General features: G+C 46.8%; 1 protein-coding gene across 1 annotated transcript in view; it reads left to right on the forward strand.

The window, feature by feature from the left end:
* Positions 1–6,649: 6,649 nt before the first annotated feature.
* Positions 6,650–18,430, forward strand: part of Znf341 (zinc finger protein 341) — a 34,168-nt gene continuing 22,387 nt past the window's right edge. Inside the window, exons 1-2 of the mRNA XM_021153743.2 lie at positions 6,650–6,735; positions 15,547–15,657. Of these exons, the coding sequence (XP_021009402.1) occupies positions 6,705–6,735; positions 15,547–15,657 (142 nt within the window). The 5' untranslated portion in view covers positions 6,650–6,704. The remainder of the gene's footprint in view (positions 6,736–15,546; positions 15,658–18,430) is intronic.

The following is an 18,430-nucleotide window of genomic DNA, read 5'->3' on the forward strand; positions in this document are numbered from 1 at the left end:
GGGGGGGGGGGGGGGGGGGGGGGGAGAGAGGGAGGGAGAGGAGAGAGGGAGAGGGAGAGAAAAATTTGGAAAAGAACTAAGCTACTAGAAATGTCACCTACAACTACACAGAGAATCAGTCCCTGAGTTGTGATATGTGGCCCAGTATTGGGAGTAGGTGTTTGGAAACAATTGGGTTTGGCAAAAGTCTTCATGTATACGATCTCTTGGTAAGCCCTTTCTTAGGTAGATGAGTAAGTTTCTACCTTTCTGAGCCTCCCATGGTGCCAAAGGGAAAAATGTTGCCACACACAAACATGTATTACCTAGTGACCCATTTTCATTTTTTTTGCACAACTCTAAGCTCCTCAGGGCAAATCTGTTTACTTACCTTGACCCAGAAATATAAAATTTATTAAGCGTGCATCTAAAGAGTGCTAACTGTGCACTGGCTTCCTGGATGCCTTTGTGTGTATGGTGCTGCCAACCTCTGGGCCTTAGGCAGTCTGAGTGTCCTGCCACAGAACTATACCTATAGACCTTAAATGATGTGGTACCAGTCTCCTTCTTATAGAAGTCTGCGAGTGAAGTATTATAAAGGACGTCAGCTAACTTATGGGAAGCAGAGGGATAGAGAGGCAAAGTAACTTGCCCTGATAAAGGCTGGAGGAGAGATTTTAATCCAGGTCTCCTGGCTTGTCTCTAAAGTCTGTGATCTTTTGTTTTCCTTTTTAAGATTTATTTATTTTATGTATATGAGTACACTGTAGCTGTCTTCAGACACACCAGAAGAAGGCATCTGATTCCGTTACAGAGGGTTGTGAGCCACCATGTGGTTGCTGGGAATTGAACTCAGAACCTCTGGAAGAGCAGTCAGTGCTCTAAACCGCTGAGACATCTCTCCAGTCCAAGTCTGTGATCTTAACCACATAGTTTGTTAGTACTGCCATGACAAAGTACGACAGAGACTTGCCAACAGAAATCTATTGTATCAGAAGAGAGCATTCAGATCCACAGAAACTTAAGCTCCTGGATGTTAAAGCCCAAAGTGTTCTTAGTCAATTTCAATTCTTTGAAGATCTTTCTCCCTTGTTTTAAAAAAGTGACTTTGGGCTGGTGAGATGGCTCAGTGGGTAAGAGCACCCGACTGCTCTTCCGAAGGTCCAGAGTTCAAATCCCAGCAACCACATGGTGGCTCACAACCATCCATAACGAGATCTGGCGCCCTCTTCTGGAGTGTCTGAAGACAGCTACAGTGTACTTACATATAATAAATAAATAAATAAATCTTTAAAAAAAAATAAATAAAAAAGTGACTTTAAGGTGAGTTCTCACGTGGTTACCCCATTTTTTAAAAAAAAAAAGAGAGATCCTTATCCAGTTGTAGTATAAACCTTTAATCTCAGCACTGGGGAGACAGAGAGGCAGGAAAATCTCTGGGTTGAGTTCCAGGCCAGCCAGAACTACATAATGAGACCCTGCCTCCAAAAAAAATCTTTTAAAAATGGTATTTATTGATCCATCTGCAAAAGACATGTATGTATGTCACCAAATGGATCAGAGGACAACTAGGCCTTAGTTCTGTCTTCCAACACATGGGTCCAGAGCCTCCAACTCCAGTCCTCAGGCTTAGAGGCCGACCCTTTACTCTGTGAGCTATAATAATATAGATCCATAAATAGGTCTGTATGTATATGTTATGTGTATGGGTGTTTTGCTGGCAATTATGTCTGTAAACCATTTCTGTGCCTGGTGCCCACCGAGTCCAGAAGAGAGCATTCAGATCCACAGAAACTTAAGCTCCTGACCGTTGTGAGCAGTCATGTGGGTACTGGGAATCAAAACCAGGTCCTCTGGAGAATATCCAGTGCTGTTAACCACTGAGCCATTTCTCTAGCTCCCACTTTGTTTTTAATGTGCTTTAAAATCACATCTATTTCCGTAGTGTGTGTATGTACACACGCACCACAGTGCCCATGAAGTGAGAAGACAACTGGCAGGAACTAGTTCTCTCCTCCCACCATGTGGCAAATCTCTTCTTCACTTGTTGAGCCGTCCTGTCAACCTCACCCCTGTCCCCCGCCGTCCAAGGACGTCTATATCTCAGGTTGCCCTCAAACAGACTCTGACTGAGAATGGCTTGAAGCTGTGATTTTCCTGCATCCCCCCGCTGACTGCTGAGCTCACAGGCACACCACCGTGACCATTTATTTATACAGTGCTGGGGATCCACTTGGAGCTCCCTGCATGCCAAGCAAGCACCAATACATCCCCAGCCCCCCACCCCCCACCCCCCGCATACAGAAACATTCTGACCACTGGGTCTAGGTCCTCTGGGTATCAAGGGCTGGGGGTTGAAGGGTGAAGGCGAACTCTCAGTTCTGTCGGTAACAAATGCCGTGCCTTGCTACTTCCTACAGACACCAAAATGTAAGCATGTCTTGCTTTTCAAACACTCACATTTCGCCCTTACCCTGGGATCCAGTTTTGAGTTCTGTCAGAGAAGTTAACATTCTGCTGGTAACTGAAGTGCCCACTGTCAAGTTTGTCGTTAGAAGATCTTAATCTTTTCCTTTTCCCTAGTTGGCCCTGTGTCTGAATTGCTACATTAGTTGCTTCAGAAGTTCATTGTCAACCAGGTAGCCCAGAGGGACTAGGACATGGGACTGATAGGCATTGTGATAGAGGAAAGGACAGTGGTAATGAGTGGAAGGTTTGTAGAGGGCACAATCTGCCTGGGGGAATCCATTTGCATTAGGGCTTGGCATCCCTGAAGCCTTATTGATCTGTCCCATCCAATGCTCTGGGTCAAGCCTTGAGATCCAATCAGAATAGATGCAGCACCTCCCAGGATTGATGGATGAGAAAAGAGAGATAACTGCTAACAGCAGGAAATGATCACGATGGTGGTGGTGCCAGGAACTGTGGGCATTTAGAATGTCGATGCCGTGCTCTGTTCTGTCCTGTCCTGAGAGATCATGGAAAATTTCTCAGGGAAGGCAAGAAGACAGGTTCCTATTATTCCAGGAAGGATAGAAAAACAGCCCTTCAGGGGCAGTTCACAGAACAGCACACAGAACAGATGTGCACACACCCCTGCGTAAAGAGAAGTATTGGATCCCAGCACTCGGGAGGCAGAGGCAGGCGGATTTCTGAGTTTGAGGCCAGCCTGATCTACAAAAGTGAGTTCCAGGACAGCCAGGGCTATAAAGAGAAACCCTGTCTCAAAACAAACAAACAAGCAAACAAAGTCTCACTTAATAGTATCAGCTGGCCTGAGTGTGTGGGGCTCGAAGAGGGCAGGGCTGCATACAGAGCCTGGTGAATGAATGCTAAGCTGGTGATCTACTTTAGCTCCAGCCCAACCCTTGGCCTTTAATTTTGACCTCAGTTTTTGTACTTACTTTTTTTTCTCTCCAGTTTCCATTACCCTTCCTAACGGCTGACACCACTGCTTCTTAGGTCATCTACCTCCTCAAAGAGGCTCTTCCTGACCAACTACCCTGACTAACATAGCTTCTCCTTGTACCAGAATAAAAATTATCTGAAGCCATGACTCCTCTTCTCCACCCCTCATTTACTTCCTGGTCTATGGCCTATATTTTCTGATAGATTATGACTGAAGACAATTTTTTTTTTTTGGTCTTGGCTATGTTTCTAAAACTTAGAACAATACCTGGCATATCGTAGGTGCTCAACAAACAAGTAATTTTTTAAAAAGATTTTATTTATTTATTTTATGTATGGGAGTACACTATATATAGCTTTACTGATGGTTGTGAGGTTTCATGTGGTTGTGGGAATTGAATTTTTTGGACCTCTGCTTGCTCTTGGCCCAAAGATTTATTTATTATTATACATAAGTACACTGTAGCTGACTTCACACACCATCTCACCAGCCCCAAACAAGTGAATTTTTTAAAATTATATCTTCACTTCTATTATTTTGTGTGTGGATGTTTTATGTGCATGTATAGCTGTGTGCTACATGCATGCAGTGCCCTGGAGGCTAGAAGATGTTGGATCCCCTGGAACTGGAGTGATGGAAGGTTGTGAGCCACCATATGGGCGCTTGGAATGGAACCTGGGTCTTCTGCATGAACAAGTGCTCTTAACCACTGCACTGTTCTCCAGACCCAATGATTAAAAGTTGAATTAAATGACCAGATACATTATAACGATAATAATAATGATAAAAGCAATGCCAAATGAAATTTTAGGGAAGAAATCAAAATCTGAGGCCAATGGGACAATGGTGATGTTAAAAATAGGAAAGAAGAAATTCTGGTCTCATTCCTAGAAAGAAGGTGGGAAAAGGGCTTTAGCGAGTGAGCTCTGGGTCTGCAGAAGTTTCAGGAAAAGGACTGCCTGGCCGTGAAGTCTGTGAAGAGTGTTTTTGTTTTAGTGGTGGTGGTAGTTTTAGTTTTGTTTTGAGACAGGGTCTCACTATGTAGTCTGGACTGGCTTGGAACTTACTATGTAGACCAGGTTAGCCTCAAATTCACAGAGATCTACCTGCTTCTGCCTCTGGAGTGGTAGGATTAAAGGTTGCCAACAAGATCCAGATAGTGGTGGCACAGGCCTTTAATCCTAGTATTCCAGAGGCAGAGGCAGGTGGTCCTCTAAAGTTCAAGGTCAACCTGACCAAGAGAGATAGTTCCAGACAGCTAGGGCTACACGGAGAAACCCCTGCTTCAGAAAAATAAAAAACAAAAAGTTGTCAACACATCTAGCAAAGGAGTGGATTGGTTTTGTTTGTTAGTTTGTTCTTTAAAGTAAACATTTAATTGGGGCTGGCTTACAGTTTCAGAAGTCCAGTCCATTATCACCATGGCAGGAAGCATGGCAGCATCCAGGCAGGCATGGTGAGGCAGGAGCTGAGAGTGCTACATTTGGTTCTGAAGGCAAACAGAAGACTAGCTCTCAGGAGTAGGTTTTTTGTAGGGGAGATTTGCTTAGCGCTCAGCTGCCTCTGAGGATGGGAGGAAAGAGCGACAAGGGAACTGTTTGATATTTAGGGCAGGCCGAGGAATCCATGGGCAAGAAGAGGCTTTGAGGGTGTGAACCTGCAGATGGCTGACGAGGCATTAGTAGGGCATGGTGGCAGCATTCCAACAGAGAGGAGCTCCAGCGCATCTTTTTTCTAATTTTAGGAGTATACTGAGGAAAGGGAAAATCGTGGTTTGTATTGATTATTCCTCTGGCTGAGGCTTACATAGGTATTTGCGGTAAAACAAGGAGGACATTTGGAGTCAAATGGTAGTGCAGTCTTAGGACAGCATGGTTATGGTCATGGAAGCCATCCACTGTGGATGGCATCTCTTTGGCTCCCCGTTCTCTTTGTGGGCTTCCTACTCTTTCTGGTTGCCCAAGGTCAGCAGACTGACCTCACTATTCCACGTTGTAGTTAAACATTTTTAAAGATTGAACATCCATCAAACTGCCCTCTAAATTTCCATCTCTCTACCCACACATTAGTGCGGCTCTCAGCCAGCATTACAGAACTTTGTGCAACAGACGACAGTTCAGTCAGAAACTCACAGCTAGTCAAAGTGTCAGTAGAGTGTTTAGCCACAGTAGGACTTCTATCTCATCTTTTCCTCTTTCCAAGACTCAGGCATCATGATGAATGTGGGGGTGGAAAGATATAAGAGCCAGAGTTTGGGGAGGCCTGGGGTGAAATCGTGTCTTGGAAATGGCAGGGCTATAGCTCTTACAAACTCAGACCTGCTGTAGCTTTCTCCACCTGCACAGGATCGAGCCAGTCATCATTCCAGAATGCATGGGTGAGGAGCTCACAAATCCCCAGAGGGCTGTCCTGGGAGGGAAAGTCCTCTAAGGGTATATGTAGTCCCTGATAAACCATGTTCCAGTGGATGACCCCACACTGATCAATATAATGTACCAGCAGTTCAAATTGGACTTCATGGATTATAAACAAAACTTAGAGACGGCTCAGCTGGTAAAAGTACTTGGCTGCTGAGACTGAGTTCAGTGCCAGGGTCTCACATGATGGAGGGAAGAGAATCGATTCCGGAACGTTGTCCTCTGATCTTCACACGTGTTCTGTTGTGTGTCTGTGTGTAGATATATGCCATGTGTGTCCATATACACAAAATTAATAATAAATGTAAAAACGACATGGAGTTGGGAGTGGATCCCTCCCTATGAGTTTGAGCTAGGAATGGCTGAAATGGTAATAGGGTCGTCAAAGAAATGGGGTCTCAGAGAATCACAGTCGAGAGGTGTGTGAATGCGAATGGAGGTGCCCCCAAAGTTGGAAATTGGGGTTAAGAAGAGCACTGAGGGAATCTAACGTATACTGAGGAATTAAGACCAGAGATGGGAGTCCTTCGAGAAGGCTGCTTTCCAATCAGCGTGACACAGTTGCAAGGTGTGGGGTGTCCTTGTAACAGACAATCTCGGTGAGGTGGGTTGGTGTTGCAACCTTGAAGAAGACTGTGTGCAGCGATCATGGGGTGCGTGTTGCAGAACTGGGGTCGGTGTCAGCGTTGGGAGGCGATGTGCGAGCGCCGGACGTGTGTCTGTGTAGAATTGGAACTACGAGGGGACTGGGTCTCCGGCCGGACAGCGGGGCAAGCTGTTTCCGGGGCAGGGGCTTCGGCGTCGGCTCCTGGGCGCCCCCTGGCGGCCCCGACCCCGCCGCGGTTCTCACAATGCTTGCGTAGCCCCGCTCCGACTCCCCGGGCGGCGGCAGCTCCAAGATGGCGCAGGCGATCTTCGAGGCCCTGGAGGGTGAGCGCGTCGGGCCGGGGCAGCGGCTGTTCCGCGTGGCGCCCCCTCCCGCCGCGCCCTCGCAGCGCCGGGCCCAGGGCGCGTGGAGGCCGCGGGGCGGAGGGCGGAGGGCGTCCGGGCCGGAACAGCCGCGGGGCGGGAGGGGGCGGGAACAGCCGGGGAGCGCCGGCTCTGCGGGGAGGGGGCCTCGGGACCGGAACAGCGCGGCAGTCGAGGCCGCCGGCGCCGGAGGGTGCAACGCCGAGGAAACAGCCGGGGGCCTGGGCCTGGAGAGACCGCGATGCGGGAGGGCTGGGCGGCCCGGCAGCCCAGTCGGGCGCCCGAACCACCGAGAACTTCCCGAGACCCACGGTGGCCTCCGGGCTGGGATGTAGTCCTACTAAGTCCAGAGCAGAGAAGGAGGCGCCGCCTGTGTGCACAGCGGAGTCTGGGAGAGACCAACGGCCCAAACCAGTAAACATAGGACACCCACCGTGCTCCGATCTGAGCCCTGCCCGCGTGTGCCTGCTTGGGCTACTCTGGTCTCCGATCGAATCGGATTCGATCCTGTGATCTGCAAGATCGCCGTAGTGCATGGGCCCCAGGCTCTGGAGAAAGAGAGCTCTGAGCGCCACCATGTGCACCTGCTGGAGTTTAACAACAAAGGATGGCTCTAGAGACAGGAGAGGAGTTGGGCACAGTAGTAGCCTTGTGGGTGGAGGGTGGAGTGAACAGCCCGAGTGGAAATTTGTGGGCCGGGCGGGCAGAAGGAAGCCAAGGCTTGTCGTTCACTAGCTTCTTGGAGGATGAGCTCTCACCTGAGTCTTACCTTTGAAAAAAATCCAGTGATTCTTACTAAGCCAGATTCACTTGTCCTCATCCTCCTCCATTACTACCCCACATCACCCCGCCGTCAGAATTGTGGGAAAGAATAGTAAAAGAAGGCAATCTCAGGCAGGGTTTGCCGTGCATGCCCATAATCCCTGCGGTTGGAAGACAGGCAGGAAAATCCTTAGCCTCGGCCACATAAGGATTTTGAGGCCAGCTTTGGCACCATGAGACTTTCAAAAAACAACTAGGAATATATGTGTACATACATATAAGCACTCAATAACAACTCTTTTTAAAAGGCCATGACTTTGAAGGAGAGTGGAGAGGTTATATGGGAGGGTTTGGAGGGAGGAAAGTGAAGGGCGGAATGCCCTAATCAAATTATAATCTCAAAAGTATTAAAAATATCATTGTACAGAAAATAAAAGGAAAAAAAAACCACAAAACAACGGGAACTCAAAAAAGAAGACTGCAAAGGTGACCCCAGCTGGTGTGTTCTGTGAAGAAAATATCAGGGGTGGTGTGAATCTGGGTGGTCAGTCAGGGTCGTGGGTGTTCGTTCCCTTTGGAGGACAGTGGGGTATTGCATTGTTTAAACGTTTCGTACAAGCATATGCTTGTGTATTAGCTAGGGAAAAAATTAAATAGGATTCGAGAAGTGTAGTTTCACTGGCCTTGAAAGGTCCCCAGGACCAAAATAAATAAAATTTCTACGAGAAGAACAGCAGGTGTGTGGCGATCCAAATAGAAGGGCATCCGAAGGACCAGGTGGTGGAAGCCGGGGAGAACAAGATTTCCCATAATTCCCGGTGCAGTGTAGAGGAGCGGCTTGAGAAAAGCCCTCCTCGGATCTGAGGAGGCTTCTGAACTTTATCTTGGGATCAGTGTGGTGCTAAAAAAAGGTTTTCATCAGGGGAGCCACATCATCTGATGTATGTTTTATAAAGTTCACCCCGGCTTCTGGGGAATGGGGGTGTGTGGAATGGTGAAGGGCAGCAGGGTGCGTGAGGAACTCGGCCAAGCCGCTGGAGAGGGTGGATCCCAGATATATTTGGGAAGCAGAATAGGTTAGATTTGCCAAAAGTCTAGAAATGTCAGGAAGGAAACAGTGGGGTGAGGGACGATTCCGGGAGCGCACCAGGGGCCTTGATGGGAAGGAAGGAAGGGCAGTTTGCCCGGCTTGTACTGATGGACTTCACCAAAGGGAAAGGAGCGGAGGGTGCAACGTTTAATTTAGGGCTTTATGTTTTCGATTTTATTTATATGTATGGTCTGTATGTGTGCATACTTAGGTCACAGCATGCATGTGGCGGTCAGAGGACAACTTGCAGGAGTCAGTAGGTCCTAAAAGCCAAACTCAACTTGCCAAGTGCCTTCACCCACTGTGTGAACCCATCTCACAGCCCCAATATTTTATCTTGAAAAAAAAAATTTTTTTTCCTCCTGAAGTTAGGTTTTTTTTTTTTTTGGTTTTTTTCGAGACAGGGTTTCTCTGTGTAGCCCTGGCTGTCCTGGCACTCACTTTGTAGACCAGGCTGGCCTCGAACTCAGAAATCCGCCTGCCTCTGCCTCCCGAGTGCTGGGATTAAAGGCGTGCGCCACCACGCCCGGCTTTCCTCCTGAAGTTCTAATAGAGTGATTCCAAGAACTCGACTTCTCTCGGCAATAGCAGCTTGTGATCTTTATGCTATGGAGCCTCACTGCCCACAGTTCAGGAGGCCTGCATCACTACCAGCCACATCCCCCCTTCTCTCATCCTCCCTTCTCCTGACTTTATCTGTTCCTCACCTGTGAAATAGACTATTATCAAAGTGAGCCATGAGAGCCTTGACACATGTCATTTCCTCAAGACGCCTCTACGCTGTATGTGTTCGGACCCCCCCCCCCAGTAGAATCATAGAGAAAGACAACTGCACTCAACAGGGCAAGGGAAGAACTTTGAGGAAAAACTGAGTTAAGGTCCTGAACTGCAAAGGGAAAGTGGAGTTGGCCAAGAAAGATGGGTCCAACTTTCCATTTGTGATTTTTGATGCCATGGACAGATATGTAGCAAGCAGTCTCAATCTTGTTGCCTGTGTAATTTGAAAATATATTAAACGATAACGAAGTCATTAGGTTTTATAGAATACCGAGGAATGCCCGATTGAGTGATGAGGTGAGGAATAATGCAATTCTGGTGCAGAAATTTCATAATATGGAGTCCACCTAAAGACCATCCAGTGGATGGCATAGTTGCAAAATTCCAAGGATTTTAGACATTAGAATTTTGGTAAATTCAAATCTTTTTAGATTTGAATTATTATGTCAGTTCAGTGTAGCACATTCAAGACTTAAGGTGATGTGATAGTCATTTTTAATGATTCAGTGCCTCACTAAATTTAATCATTTTGCCTGGAGAAGAAATGGGGGAGGATGGAGGGAGAGAGTCCTGGGAGAGACAATTGGGTTGGGGGTAGGGGGGTGTTGTCTTAGGGTTTCTATTCCTGCACAAAGCATCATGACCATGATGCAAGTTAGGGAGGAAAGGGTTTATTCAGCTTACATTTCCAAATTGCTGTTCATCACTAAAGGAGGTCAGGACTGGAACTCAAGCAGGTCAGGAAGCAGGAGCTGATACAGAGGCCATGGAGGGATATTTTTTACTAGCTTGCTTGCTTGCTCTCTTATAGGACCCAAGACTACCAGCCCAGGGATGGCACCACTCACAATGGGCTGGGTCCTCCACCCTTGATCACTAGTTGAGAAAATGCCTTACAGCTGGGTCTCATGGAGGCATTTCCTCAAGGGAGGCTTCTTTCTCTGTGATAACTCCAGCTGTGTCAAGTTGACACACAAAACCAGCCAGTACAGGGGTGATCTCTGGAACAAACTAGAAACCTAGGCAATGCAAACCATAAGGGTGGCCCTAGTTAAGACTCCTAGCAATGGGGGATGGAGCCTGACACAGCCATCACCTGTAACCAGTCAGACTTCCAATGGAGGGATTCAGATACCAACCCAGCCACAAAACCTTAGACCCACAGTTTCTCTGTGCTTACAAGATGTGCAGGGGTAAAAGATGGAGCAAAATTTGAAGGAAGGGTTGACCAGTGACTGGCTCAATTTGAGACCCATGCCGTGAAAGAAAGCCCACCCTGACACTAATAATGATACTCTGCTATACTTGCAGACAGGCGCCTAGCATAACTGTCAACAGAGAGGCTTTAGCAACTGATGGACACTGATGCAGAGACCCACAGCCAAACATTAAGTGGAGCGTGGGGAATCCTGTGGAAGAGGGGGAGGAAGGAGCCAGAGGGGTTGAGGACACCACAAGAAAGCCTACAGAATCAATTAACTCACACATAAGGGCTCCTAGAGACTAAACTGCCAACCAGAGAGCATGATGGGCCGGGCCTAGGCCCTCTGCACATGCGGTAACAGGTGTGCAGCTGGGTCTTCATGTGGGACAATTAAAGCAGGAGCAGAGGCTGTCTCTGACTCTTTGTGTCCCTTTCCCCTAACTGGGCTGGCTGCCTTGTCTTAGCCTCAGTGGAAGATGTGCCTAGTCCTACTGCAACTTGATGTGTCAAGGCTGGTTGATATCCATGGATGTCCCCTTTACTAATTAGAGGGGGAGGAGTGGAGGATGTGGCAGGGGAAGAGGAGGGGAGAGGAAGCTTCGATCGGGATATAGAGTAAATAACTTAATGAAAGTTATTAGATTGGGAAAACTGATTAAAATACATTGTATGGAGACTTTAAAATAATATGAAAAAGAACAACTTTCAAACATTGTTACAACCATAAACAATGCCTGATATTATTTCTAAACTGTCCCTTTGTAGAGCTGAATATGGGGGGGGGAAGGTTGTTAGTTGTTGTTGTTTTGTTTTTTTGTTTTGTTTTGTTTGGTTTGGTTTGGTTCTTTGAGACAGGGTTTCTCTGTGTAGCCCTGGCTGTCCTGGAACTCACTTTTGTAGACCAGGCTGGCCTCTAACTCAGAAATCCGCCTGCCTCTGCCTCCCGAGTGCTGGGATTAAAGGGGTGCGCCACCACTCCTGGCTCTGTTTTATTTTTTTATGTATGAGTTTCAGATAGAAAGATGAAATTGGGGCTGGAGAGATGGCTCAGTGGTTAAGAGCACCGACTGTTCTTCCGAAGGTCCTGAGTTCAAGTCCCAGCAACCACATGGTGGCTCACAACCATCTGTAATAAGATCTGATGCCCTCTTGTGGTGTGTCTGAAGACAGCTACAGTGTACTTACATATAATAAATAAATCTTTCAAAAAAAAAAAAAGAAAAGAAAAAAAGAAAGATGAAATTGACTTAGGACAAATAATCGTTTCTTTTCCAAGTATTTGCTCTTTTTATTGCTGAGGATTTGACCGAGCGGAGGCTCCAGTTGTTTAACCTTTCACTCACTGAGGGATCTCTAAACTGTTCTGTTTTTTTAATTCTCTCTTCTTCTCCTCCTCCTTTCATTTGAAACAGCGTCTTATGCATCCCAGGCTGGCCTCAAGCTCACTAAGTATGGTAGACTAGCCTTCTGATCCTCCTGCCTCCACTTTCTGAGCTCTGAGATGAAAGGTACGCACTTCTCTATCTGGTGTACGGTGCTGGGACCACACCCAGGGCTTTTTATGCTCGAAGTCTCACTGACAACTGAGTCATATCCCAGCTTTACCAAACTATTTCTAGTTTTACAGTTATGAACAAAAACGCTGGGGCTAGAGCGTTGGCTCAGAGGTTGAGAGGACTGTGGAGGACGCGGGTTCACAACACACACACAGTAGCTGATGGATTTTTTTAACTCCAGTTCCAGGAGATCCTGAACCCTCTTCCGGCTTCCCAAAGTACTAGGCACACACCCAGTACACAGATATCCGTGCAAGCAAAATACACATATACATTAAATAAAAAGAAATAAATTTTTAAAAAAAGAATTCTATAAGTTCAAGATCTATTTGCACCAGACTTGCATCAAGACATAAGAACATGGGTTTATGTAAGTGGCCATAAGAATGTAATGTTAGGAGCCGGGCGTGGTGTCGCACGCCTTTAATCCCAGCACTCGGGAAGCAGAGGCAGGCAGATTTCTGAGTTCGAGGCCAGCCTGGTCTACAAAGTGAGTTCCAGGACAGCCAGGGCTACACAGAGAAACCCTGTCTCCAAAAACAAACAAACAAACAAACAATCAATCAATCAATGTAACGTTAGAGCTTTCAGGGGCCAGGGGAAAAAGATCAGTAGTTAGGAGTGCTTATTGGTTTTGCAAAGGACCTGTGTTTGATTCTCGGCACCTGTATCAGGCAGCAGCTGCCTGTTGTTTGGTCACAAAGCAGGCCCAAAAATGGCAGTGCTGCTGACTGTGTCCTAAGATGATAGCCCATGCCCAACCGAGGCTAGATTTGGGGTATATAGGATTCTTATTGGGTAAACAGAAATCTAAATTCAGTATTCCTTATGCTTTTGTTTGTCAGGAAAGCCACTGCTTACCCTGTCTGCCTCTGATGGTCAACTGATGGGGAACAAAGTCCATCAAGTTTCCCACTTAACCCAAACAGCCTGCATCAGCTCAAAGACGCCCACCCTGCTGAGTGTCATAAAATCCACTTGCTTTCCGGTCAGGCTGTAGCTCTCCACTCTCTGATGCAGTCCAGCAGTTTGACCCCCAATAAACTGGTTTTCTACCTATGGAATGGTCTAGTTTTATGGTTTGGGGACACTTGCTTCTACCTGTAAGTCCAGCTTCTAGGAGGAGCTGATACCCCTCTGACCTCCCCAAGTACACACACACACACACACACACACACACTAAAAGTTCAAAGTATAACCAGGGCTTCGCAGCAGCTCTCCTCAAAATCCAGACAGAAAGAACTCCTCAAGGCAGCTACCTTTTAGGGTGGGCAGGAGGAGAGTGTAAAGAAGATCCCCTAGCAAAGTGAAAGAGATCCAAGAAGGGGCCAAGAAGGGGGGATCTTGGTGTGTCCGGCACTGTCGCATGGTCTCTGGTAGAAGATGAGCGCTTAAGTTTTGCTAGAGGAGACAGGAACATTGGGAGATAAGCAAGAAGATGGTGGCACAGGCAATTGACTTGAAGACTCCACAGCAAATGCTTGTTGAATGGACCGAGATGAGAACAGAGAATGCAAGGAGACTTGGGAGTCATGTGGGGTGTGGGTGAGGTGGATCAGGTAATGGGATTTCCAAAGGGCTCTGTGGTTTAGTGTCTAGCGATGCTCTGAGACATCACAAAATGGCTGGTTTATAAACGGTATAAAGAAAGATGGTCTTGGGGGGGGGTTGAGTTGGCTTTGTACAAGCTTCTCACAATCCCCCAAAAAATTCTCACTTTTATTTTGCAGGGTTGAGGTAGTCATTGGCCCGTTGTACATGCCTAGACCTCTGTACATGCTAAGCATGTCCTCTGTACATGCCTAGACCTCTGTACATGCTAAGCATGTGATCTCACAGTGGGGTATGCTCTCAGCTCCTCTTTCCAGTTTTTTCCTGTTCCAATACCAAGAGCCTATCCTCACGATCAGGGGTGGGGTGTAGACTTCCATGTCTTTGTTCTAGGAAGAGGATGTCGTAAAGAAGGGCACTGTGACGGGGCGGTGTGGTGGCACACGCCTTTAATCCCAGCACTCAGAGGCAGAGGCAGACTGATCTCTGTAAGTTCGAGGCCAGCCTGGTCTATAGATTGAGTTCCAGGACAACCAAAAGCTTTACAAAGAGAAACCCTGTCTCAAAAAACAAACAAACAAAAAGGCAGTATGTAAGAGGCAGCTCAGTAGACATCTTGGGGCCTAGCAAGAGGGCTCAGCAGGTAAAGGCCTGTGCCACCTTTAGGATCTAAACTGGATCTCTGGAACCCACATAAAGGTGAAAAGAAAACTAAGTTGATAGAGTTGTTTCTGATCCCTACATGCACATAAATCTCTTGGTTTAAGGATGCAGCTCAGGTGCTAGAATCCCTGCCAGGCATGCACAGAGCCCTGGGTTCTGTCACCAGCACCACACAAAACCACATAAAACTGGTTGTGGAGATGCACATCTGTAATCCCAGCACTTGTAGGCTAAGGCAGGAGGATCATCATGAACTCAAGACCAACTTAATCCTTCATGATGAGTTCAAGGCCAGCTTGGGCTATTAGTGTGAGGGTAGGCGGTCTTTCACGAAACTTTTTTTTTTTTTCTGTTTGCTTGTTTTTCTTTTTTGAGACAGGGTTTCTCTATGTAGCGCAGGCTGTCTTGGAATTCGCTCGGTAGACCAGGCTAGCCTTGAACTCACAGAGATCGGCCTGCCCCTGCCCCTGCCCCTGCCCCTGCCCCTGCCCCCGCCCCCGCCCCCGCCCCTGCCCCTGCCCCTGCTGGGATTAAAGGCATGACACCACTGGCTGGCAAGAAACTTTCATTTTAAAAACAATTTTTTTTGGAGACAAGATCTCTCTATTTGGCCCAGTGCTTCTCAACCTGTGGGTCATGACTCCTTTAGGGGTCAAATGACCTTTCAAAGAGTTGCCTAAGACCATCAGAAAACATTGATATTTATATTATAATTCATAACAGTAGCAAAAATATAATTATGAAGTAGCAACAAAAATACTTTTTTATAGTTGGAGGTCACCACAACATGAAGAACTGTATTAAAGGGCCATAGCCTTAGGAAGGTTGAGAGCCACTGATTTAGCCCTAAAGGTCCTGGTGCTCTGTAGACCATACTAGCCTCAAACTCACAGAGATCCACCTGCCTCTGCCTCCTGAGTGCTGAGATTAAAGGCATGCACTATTGTACTCAGTTTTCAGAACTTCTTATACAACACTTTCCTAGCTGTGAGAGGCTTAGGGATGTAATCGACTATGAGACAATGTTTCCAGACTCAAGTCCTTCCTAGAATCTCTTGCAGTGTAATGGAGAGAACGTATCTTGGATTGTTTTGTTTGCTCTGGCTTGGGAGGGTGAAGTTGGGTGGAAGCTGGGCCCCCTTCCTCACAGGCTGCATTTCCTGTTTCAGGAATGGACAATCAAACGGTTCTGGCCGTCCAGTCCTTACTGGATGGCCAAGGAGCAGTCCCTGACCCCACAGGACAAAGCGTAAATGCGCCACCTGCCATCCAGCCACTGGGTGAGTATCTGCCCTGTCCATCAGCAGAGGACAGGTGGCTCCGCATGCAGACTGTGTGAGGTTCACAGGGCATGGAAGGGAACTGCCTGTGTGGCCTCAGACTGACCTCTGGTGTCTGAATTCTCTCCCTTCCTCCTGCCTGAACCTTCTGGCTCATGCCTTTCTCTGTCTACTGCTTAGCAAAAGTGGGTGGTGGGCATCATCATTTGCGAATATCCAGGAGCCCTGATGCTTTGCCTTGGAAGTCATGGCTCAGCTTCCCTTCTGTGAAAAGAGAACATAGATTATTCCAGTTTATGAGTTAAGCCTCTGGCACCTAGAGAGAGCAAAGGACTTCTCTGGCAGTCCCGTATGAGTCTTTATTAATTTATTTGTAACTTTTTTCTCTAATATTTTTGATTTTTTTTTTTTTTTTGGTTTTTTCGAGACAGGGTTTCTCTGTGTAGCCCTGGCTGTCCTGGCACTCACTTTGTAGACCAGGCTGGCCTCGAACTCAGAAATCCGCCTGCCTCTGCCTCCCGGGTGCTGGGATTAAAGGCGTGCGCCACCACGCCCGGCTTCTAATATTTTTGAGACCAAGTCCACAAAGCCTAGGCTGATCTCAAACTTGCTATTTAAAGATGATGTGGCCTTAGACTCCTGGCCCTCTTACTTCTGCCTCCTGAGTGCCTTTGCGGGTGTGCTCTATCATACAGTCACAAACATTTCTGAGTATGTGGGAATCACTCTAGGCACACAGAAATAACACCTGGGTTCAAATTATAATAAAAATATGTTTTTTGGAGACAGGGTCTCACAGACAGGGTCTGGCCTTGGTATGTAGATGAGGCTGGCCTTGAACTCACAGGGATCTGCCTGCCTGTCTCCATAATGTTTAGGTTCTTGTTCCTGTAGTTTCTGGCTTGTCCTAAGTTGGCAGCTGAGCCTCAGTGTCAGGATTGGCAGAACAGGGGTAATTGTCCTACCTCATAAGAAACTTATGAGAGTACTCAGAACTTGGCTTTAGCTTTTATATATAAGAAATGGAAGTTTCTGAGGTCAGCAAGAGGGCTCAGTGAGTAAAGGCACCAGCTGCCAGGTCTGACGTTTGATCTCTGGAATTCACATGGTAGACTGAGAGAGCCCACTCCTGTATGCTGTCCTCTCTCTAACCTCCATGTGCGTTCTGTAGCACAATTATACTCTCACCCACTGAAATAAATGTTGAAGAGGAGGAGGAGAAGGAGGAGGAAGCAGCCACCACCATTAATCCAGAGACAAGAAGGATCTCAGTGAAGTCAAGTTTGAGGCCAGTCTAGTCTACACAGCGAGTTCTGGGCCAGCCAGAGCTGGATGCTGAGACTGTATCTCAAAAAACAAAACAAAACAAAAAAACAAACAAACAAAACCTAATCTAAAAGAAGAAAGGACTGGAAGTTTCTGCTGGTTTCCTCACAGGCGAAGCTACCTTTTCTCTTCCCTGAAGCCCTGACTGACTGTCTGTAGCTATGTCCTGACTGTGTTCGTGCAGCTATCCAGATTGGCTTCCCCAGCTCCTGCTATGATCTCCATCTTCTGGCCCACGTGAAGGGGAAGAAAAAAAGAAGTGGAGGGCATACCTATTCCCTTCATATTTTGTTTGTGTTGGATTTTCAGGTTAGGGCTTCATATGTAGCCCAGGCTGGTCTAGAACTCCAGACTTTCCTGCCTTTAGACTCCTGGGAGATGTGATTGTCAGTGTATGACACTACATCCAACTGTACTTTTTCTTTTAGGAGAAATTTGCATAAATATTATACTTCTTATCCCATTGGTCAGAAAATAGTCCTGTGATATTCCCAAAGCAAATTAGGAAATATATACTTTTTTTTTTTTTTTTTTTGGTTTTTCGAGACAGGGTTTCTCTGTATAGCCCTGGCTGTCCTGGAACTCACTTTGTCAACCAGGCTGGCCTCAAACTCAGAAATCCACCTGCCTCTGCCTCCCCAGTGCTGGGATTAAAGGTGTACGCCACCACGCCCAGTGGGAAATATATACTTTAAGTAGGAAGTCATGACAGGTGGTGGTGACACATGTCTTTAGTCCCAGCAGTCAGGAGGCAGAGGCAGGCAGATCTCTGAATTCAAAGTCAGAATGTCCTAGAACAGAGTGAGTTCCAGGACAGCTAGGGATACACAGAGAACTACTGTCTCCACAAACAAACAAACAAACAAACAAGTAGGAAGTCATATTTCCCACTGTTCTAGTCTGTAAGAAGAATACAGTGAAAATTTATGCCAGCTTTGGGGTTATATCTCAATGTGTTTGGGTTTATAACCAATACCAGACATAAAAATTGAGTAATGAACTGGACATTTGAGCTATAATGTGCTTTAAGACACAGTATGTTTCTTCAGCTAGCTATCTCTACCCTTTGAGTGGTTTTTTCCTTTATCCAGCACATGCCCTTTGAGGACCTTTTAGGTACCCAGGATATATCACAGCTGTGCTGATCAATAAAACATGCTTCTTTCCCTTCAAGAACATGCCAGCTGGTGGTAGTGAGAAACTTGTTATTTGTGAGGCCAGCCCAGAATAAGGAATTGTGACCCTGGCTGTAAGCAGACTTCCTGGGGGTGCGGAACATGACTTGGCAGTTTTTGCAGAGAATCTGAGTTCCATTCCCAGATCACTTTTAAGATGACTCACAACTGCCTGTAACTCTAGCTCCAGGAGAACTAGTGCCCTCTCCTGGCCTCTGAGGGTGCTGCACTTGTATGCACATACACACATGCACATAATTAAAAAATACAAA

This window comes from Mus caroli, chromosome 2 (assembly GCF_900094665.2).
Source record: "Mus caroli chromosome 2, CAROLI_EIJ_v1.1, whole genome shotgun sequence".
Taxonomy (NCBI): Eukaryota; Metazoa; Chordata; class Mammalia; order Rodentia; family Muridae; genus Mus; species Mus caroli.